The following is a 7,786-nucleotide window of genomic DNA, read 5'->3' as shown; positions in this document are numbered from 1 at the left end:
CATCAAATACGTTAAAGTAAATAAAAACTTTAAAAAATTCGTTAGAAAGGTAATTGTCAACATCTGCATTATAATCATCCTAAACGTCTATGTAGTGAAGTCAACATTCCAACACACATTACAATTGCAATATATTTCTGAGATTAATCAAACAACCTGATTTTATTAGCGCGTACTAGTTTAAATGGGGACAATACTTTAATTTTTAAAACAAGTCAATATTATTTTCAATATAATTTAAAAAATGCTAATTAAAAAATGTAGCTGAGGGGGGGGGGGGGATTACATTTGATTGGTGCACTTAGAACACAAGACATTGTATAGTTTGATTAGGGAGAATATATATTTTCAAAACAATGCAATTTTTTAAAATAAACAATTAATGCAAATAGAAGAAATATAGCTGGGGGTGTACATTGAATGGAGCACTTATAGACGTATAAAGCTAACCCAGAGGAAGGAATGAATCTCAGTCGAGGCTGGATACTTTCTGGAACTCAGTGTGGCGTCTCAAGTGATAATGGCACCAGTGTTTCATCATCCTCTCTATCATCACTCCTGGGAAAAAATAATTAAACGATTTACATGAACTAGTTAACAGGGAAAACTAATAACAAGTCACAATCAATGTACCGGTCCAATATAAAAATTCTCCAATAAAATTTAGTACGTCGATCTTAAAAGTAGTGTTTTTTTTAGACATTTTTCTCCAAGAGGGGTTAGGGTACTTAAAACTTTTGTATAGAGGGGCGTACTTAAATTTCCGGGAGGGCGGACACTGGTTATAGTATGTATTTCTAAATGAATGTTATATTATTTTTATTGAGTCAGGCCCGGGAGGGGTGGGGGCAATGAGCCCCCGAAGAGATGCCTGAAAGAAACAGCTTTAATATAATTTAATTAGACACAAGTGAAGGGAGCTTTCTGTTCGGTATCCATGTTTCTGGGGCATCCAAAAAAGGAAAAGATGACGAAATTGGCGCAATAAATGGGTATGCAGCTCGAAAAACAAAAACCCTCTTAACGGAATTTAGTGGTAATGCACACATGACGTCACACTCTCAGGGGTAGAGGAAGTTGATAAAAACAACAGTTACATTAAGGGGGTGGAGGGGTCAGAATGTGTCGTTATACTTTTAGCATTTTTTAAAAATACTTTTATTACTGAAGTTTAGCAGTTTGCATTTTAAAATACATTTTTATGGCATTTGCTACAGAATACTCAATTCATGGTTCCTGCACCAAAGTGAACCTGAAATTCCAGATGTTTTTCAAGAAAATTCCAGTAATTTTTCAAGAAAATTCCAGTAATTTTTCAAGAAAATTCCAGGAGTTTTGCAGGAGGAAACCTCAAAGTTCGTGACAAAATTTAATGTAAAGAAACATCGAATCAACCTGGCGCCGAATGGAATAAAGCAACTGTTTCAAAACCGTTTAGTTTAGTTAAAGTACATTCTCGTTTATATAGAATAACAAAATTTGACATTTTTTCTGATAAAATAATTCACTGTCCAAGAATTTAGCCTGTTTTCACCCCCTCCCCCCCTCACCCCCCCCCCCCCTTTTTCAGAGGCCTGTTGTCACAAATCCATCTCATAACATTCCATAGGGCTTACTAGAAAAATAAACTGCACTTTAGAGATAAAAGTTAAAAATACAAAATATTTGGGCCAAAAATAGTCGTTCTGATAAGTATAGAACCTCATATAACACGGTCACGGGGTTATTGTAGCAAATCTAACTACTTACTTTAACTCTTGTAACAAATCCAACTACTTACGGCTTGGGGCTTTTAGTTTCCATTGTAACTAGGCCAGCTGTGTTGTCAGTTGTTGTCAGTTGTAGATGCATATTAACCGGCACTCCAACCGGCACTCCAACCGGCACACCGTCCGGCACAGCAATAGTCAAACCGGCCGGGTCAGCAGACTCGCTCCTATTGGTGGGAACATCAGATGTCCCGGGCATTGATTGGTCAGGTGAGAATAAATTTCTGAAGGCTATTTTACATATTTTGTATGAATTAATTGTCCCTGTCCCGGTGATTATATTTTGAGTACCACGGCCATTGTTGTTAAAGGTGAGTTGAGACGGCTGAACTTCACGCTCTATGACGATGACGGTTTTGAAGAAGTTAGGACCTGGTTTTTTTAAAAAGAAATTTAACTCTTCTTCTTCGTTCTTAATTTTAATGTTGGAAAGGGTCCCCTAAAACACAATTAAGTATTACGTGTCAACTTGTTATGCGCAATAAAGGCGTTGACTCCGATTGCAGCCTGCTTTTCTTTTTTGGATTTGCTTCCATAGCCTTTGTCCAACCAAGAAAAAACTACAAGGCAGCAGTTATTTAATTTTTGAGTTGTCTCTCCTAGAAGAGTGGTTGTCCCCAGATAACGAGTCTCATCTTCTCGGTTTAGCAACAATGAGCTTTACCGACTCGATCACGCCGTCCCCTGAAATTTAATTAAAGTATAGGTATCTTGTCGTGAGACCTAATGATGTACTGTCGCATCAGAAGAGTGGGCCACATACATTGCGGCGTCAATGCTCCTCGCTTCTTAAGTAGAGTTCATGTTTCGGTGATCTCGCATATGAAGGAATATGCCCAGCTGTCTTTATTTTTCCTAAAGCGAGTCAGGTATCCCCATGGATTCCCATAATCACAGCTGTCTCTTATTAACTATATCTATTTTTGTTAACTCTAGAAATCCAATCCTACCCAGTAGTCCGACGACAGAAAGAAATATGAAGATCATCAAATACATTCTATCAGTCGCCTGGTGGCTGTAGTCGATCGCGTTGTTGGCGGCAGCGATCAGATCTTTCAACTCCTTTACAGCCAGCCTCAGATCTTTTAACTCCTTCACAGCCAGCCTCAGATCTTTTAACTCATTGACAGTCAGATACACCGTGTCGTTTTCTGGTGAAAAAAAAATTACAATCCACAAACACAAACTGATGTTTTTGTCTATTATTTAGTCCGCTGGTGAAACTATGTACATGTGCATAGTTAATTTTAGAAACTGGGGATATAAGTTTTAGTAATACTAATAAAATTAGATGAGTTGTGCCATTATCGGAGGTGTGTTGAACTGAAACATAAACAAAGACTTACACATAGACTAAGCGACGTCAACATATTGGGTGACGCCCGGTGCTGAAACTCAGGATCTCACCTCCACCTCTTTCAACAAGTTAGCATTTCATACTAATTCGTTTTTTTAACTAACTAAAACATTGTTTTGACTCTAAAGTTTTATGATTTTTATATTAGCTAGAGGTAACCCTTTAATTGTGTTACCCGGTACAGACCACACCCCCCCCCTTGTATGTCGCTACTGCATAGACAAGACATAGACACAGACATACCGAAAGTCGGTATCAGTGGAAGAGCGCCATTCTGAGACGTAGGGGCGCTGCAGGTTCCATCACTAGAGTTCTGGCTAACCTCGCCGCTTGAAGGGAGTGTCCACAGTCCCAGCAACAAGACGGCTGTACTTGTGTACCTCGTCATAGACATGGATGTCATCTGGAAAACAAGATAAAGTAGGTGGAGAGGGGAGGGGGTTGATTCGAAATCAGTGTAAATCTTTGGGGGGGGGACATATTTGATTTTAGGGACACAAAAAAGCCATTATGGTGGATTTGAAAGTAGTATTAACACGTAGCAACAAGTACTCTTCTGTAAAGTAACACACTATACACACATCAAACTACAAGTAGACTACTGTAAAGTAGCACACAGAATGCATATTTAACAGTATACTGTAAAGTAGCACATAGTACACACATTAAACTACAAGTAGTCTACTGTAAAGTAGCACATAGTACACACATCAAACTACAAGTAGAGTACTGTAAAGTTGCACACATATTGCATATTTAACAGTCTACTGTAAAGTAGCACATAGTACACACATCAAACTACAAGTAGACTACTGTAAAGTAGCACACAGTGCTTAATTTAAACTACAAGTAGTCTACTGTAGAGTAGCATATAGTGCACACATTTAACTACACTTGGTCTACTGTAAAGTAGTACACCCATACATTTTTAACGACCATATCTCTTAAACATGTGATGGCACCTAAACGGGGTTTGGGTTAAAAAGATTAAAAATCTCATTTTTAATCAGCTATTAAGTTATACAAAGTTAATGAAACAGACGGGTAATAGGTTTTACACACAGCTTTAACTGTTTCCCACTGTGATTTAAGTTACGGTAAAATAAATACCCATAACAATCAGAGACTGTTAAAAAAACGCTCACCGCCTATTTTCAAGATGTGTAAGTGAAAAGCTATTTCGCCAACGTAAAGTAGAAATAATTACACCGAACTGGTGAGTAGATAAATCTTTTAACACTTAAAAACGAAACAAATTATTATACAACGCATAATGTACGTTCTCTTTAGCTTGGGTTGGTTAGAAATGAAGTGACTTGCTATTAGTTGTTGAAATATACGTTTTGACTTCAACGTAGAGAGCAGAGACTTTGGGGTCGTCCATATATCACGTCACACTCGTAGGGGAAGGGGGTCCTTAATTTATTGACGGGATGTGATGAAGGGGGGGTCAGATGATGTGGCGTCACACTGTTTTTGCAACTTTTATAACATTGATCCAAAAATATTACATCTCTTAACTATTGTCATTTATTTATTTTTTTACATTTGTATACGACTGCTTTGATAGCAAAATATAAATTTAAAAAACGATTCTTATGCATGTCAACAATAACGTTGGAAGGATTCTCTCAACTCGTCCATGTCCTTTGAAAGTTTTTTTTCTTGATTTCTAAGTTACTGATCAATGCTTGATTCCATACCAAATCATATGCAACCGCCATATGTTGCGGAAAGGTTACCGTGTCCCAAACAATAAATTACTTACCCTTACACTTACAATATTAATAATTTAGATCTGGACTCTAGTGAAACTCAAGTCTTAGGTATAGTATGTCGTCGTTGTTTATTTTAGCAAATATTACAACAAAGCATGATAAAGAGGTTTAGAGATTAATCGGAAGTATATTTTTAGAAACATTTTTTAAAAATTGCAAACATGGGAAGTATTAAAAAATCATAACAAAACAAAACCGCATTAACACACAACCAGGCACATACAAACACGGAGGATCTAAAGCAAAACGTTTTAAAAATTCCTTGCTACATGTCGATATTTAGTACAATATGATTACGCCAACATATTTGATTATCATAAAAGAGGACAAGTTAGGGTCATGCTCAAATCTTTGACCTACTGGTGTATAATTTAAACCTAAAGGCGGATACCAGCTAACGCCTTGCTGAGCACAATTAGACAATATTGCACTAGCGTATGGAGAGGCCTGAAGATTAAATGCTGCTTTCATTCGCCTAAAGAGCTGGAGATCTATAAAAAAATGTCAAGTTCCCTTTCGATCCCGACGGTCCATGGGGCAAGTGAAGTAGTGTTGACCTATTTCTGTGACCTCGGCATATGAAGAGATAGTGGGGTCATCATTATGCCCAGCTGCCTTTACTCTCCGTAACATAAGGTAAGTAGCTATTTGAGCTGGGTGGACACAGCAACACCTTACTGACTTGAACAAGGATTCGAATTCGAGACTTTTGGGTTGGTAGTCTAGTGAGGGTGTATACATGAATATGTTTTTTTTAAACTATGACATGTAGTCCGTAGCAAAAGAACTGCAAAAGATAATCAGGACTCATTGGTAAGAAACCATGCTGAAATGAAGTTTGCGTTTGTGAGTGTGTGCGCGCGCTTTAGGAACGAGGTACCGCACTGGGTGACACCGACCTAATAACGCTAGAGCTATATAAAAAGCTTGTTATTTTAACGTTTTTTTTTTATTATGTTATGTTATGATATAACATTCTAGGTTTCACTAATTTAATTCATTTAATTTTTTGTTTTGATGCACAAGAGTGGAAAATCTTCGCTTGAAGATGCAAGTATAAATAAATAGAACTACAACACGAAAGGCATGTATCCTAACACGTTGTCACTATGTGTCAGTAAAAATGTCAAAGAGTTTACCTTTCTACCCTGGCGATGGAACAAATTATATAGAGTTCACCCGTTTCTGTAAGCTCAGAATATGAAGGGATAGTGTAGTAAACACTAGGCCCAGTCAACTCTACTTTCCCTATTGTGAATCAGGTACGATCAGAGCACAATTCCAAGAAATCTCGTACTTCATCGGGAATTCTGGCCACATTTAAGAAACATTAAATCGATTGTGTATCAGGGTAGCTTTTTCTTCTTCTTTCAGCTGTATGAGGTGTTCTGGGGCGGCTGAACTTCCCGCTCCATGACGGTCTAGTAGAAGTACAGACCTAGATATTTTTAAAGAAATATAATTGAAGTATAGTTATTTTTTCAATCGACGTCACGGTAAACGGTCTCAAGTACGTTTTCATTCAAGGTACACATTGATTTTTCTTTCAAATTTTCAATAATTCACTTTCTTAAACATGTCAATGTTTCCAAGATTATTTTTTCTTCGTTAAAGGCGACAGTATTTTTTTTCTTTCCTTAGAGTTTAATATTAAATCTCTTTTCCTATTCTTAATTTTCTGCCAAATTCCACTTTTTGCACCAAAACATCATCATGAATAGATTGATTTCATCTTGTGAATCAAACACTCAGTTAACAAGCTCGTTTACTGCAGTTTGTAAGCTTTTTTTTCTCAGTAATGCATGCTTGATCACAATGTTTAAAAAGATTTATATTGTTCCAAATTGCTTAGTTTCTCATTACATAAAGACGTTTTAAATTAAAACCACGTTCTGAGTTTTGTTGACTAAATGTAGTATTTTTATTTTTCTATTTTTTATATTGCATCAAAATATTTTATGGATTGAATTTATATATTTCAGTTACATATTTAATGAATTGACACATTCTGTTTATCTTCTTCTTCGTTCTTAATTTTTAATATTGGAAGGATTTCCCTCCAACACAATTAAGTATTTTGTGTTAACTATTTATGAGCCATATAGGCCATTGACTCCGATTTCATCCTGCTTTTCCATTTTGATTTGCTTCCATAGCCTTTGTCTAACCAAGAACAAACTACAAGGCAGTAGTTGTTTGATTTTAGAGTTGCCACTCCTAGAAAAGTTGCTGGCCCCAGCTATCGAGTCTCATCTGTCCGGGTGTTTGAACTCGAGACTGGTCGGTGCGGTAACCATAAGCTGTACCGATTTGACCACGCTGTTTAAAATATTGGTGGGGTTTTTCTATTACAATAATAGTCTCATTTTAATAGAAAAAAAAAACTTTTTTTTAAAAATGTTTTTTGGGAATGATATTTAAAATAAAATCAACAAAAGATTTAACTTCAACTCATTTAATCATCTAATACGGAAAAATATTTTTTTTAATTGAAAGAAAAGTTTGTTATAAGGGTAAATGTAAACATCTAAATTATATACATCTTTAGCGTATGTATAGTTATGGTCACATTTTATAATATAATCATCAAATACGTTAAAGTAAATAAAAACTTTAAAAAATTCGTTAGAAAGGTAATTGTCAACATCTGCATTATAATCATCCTAAACGTCTATGTAGTGAAGTCAACATTCCAACACACATTACAATTGCAATATATTTCTGAGATTAATCAAACAACCTGATTTTATTAGCGCGTACTAGTTTAAATGGGGACAATACTTTAATTTTTAAAACAAGTCAATATTATTTTCAATATAATTTAAAAAATGCTAATTAAAAAATGTAGCTGAGGGGGGGGGGGGGGGATTACATTTGATTGG

The 7,786-nt window shown here is 36.0% G+C and overlaps 1 protein-coding gene across 3 annotated transcripts; it reads right to left on the bottom strand.

Moving 5' to 3' along the window:
* Window positions 1-301: 301 nt before the first annotated feature.
* On the bottom strand, window positions 302-4,998 carry LOC131940455 (uncharacterized). 3 transcript variants are annotated; one of them, XM_059299102.1, is made up of 5 exons: window positions 4,895-4,998; window positions 3,370-3,529; window positions 2,720-2,920; window positions 1,781-2,141; window positions 302-558 (listed from the first exon to the last, which is right to left on the bottom strand). In XM_059299102.1, exons 2-5 carry the CDS (start codon window positions 3,527-3,529, stop codon window positions 498-500), a joined length of 783 nt encoding a protein of 260 aa, XP_059155085.1. In that variant the 5' UTR covers window positions 4,895-4,998; the 3' UTR covers window positions 302-497. The 3 variants fall into 3 exon arrangements, with proteins under 3 accessions (XP_059155085.1, XP_059155084.1, XP_059155086.1); XM_059299101.1 differs by having other exon boundaries at window positions 4,907-4,985; XM_059299103.1 differs by having other exon boundaries at window positions 302-555; window positions 4,907-4,985.
* Between the last annotated feature and the right edge of the window lie 2,788 nt (window positions 4,999-7,786).

This window comes from Physella acuta, unplaced genomic scaffold (assembly GCF_028476545.2).
Source record: "Physella acuta isolate Inbredline_101_S28 unplaced genomic scaffold, ASM2847654v3 ptg000317l, whole genome shotgun sequence".
NCBI classification, from domain to species: Eukaryota; Metazoa; Mollusca; class Gastropoda; family Physidae; genus Physella; species Physella acuta.
Note: the sequence above shows the minus strand (reverse complement) of the source record. Positions and strands in the feature narration are given on the sequence as shown.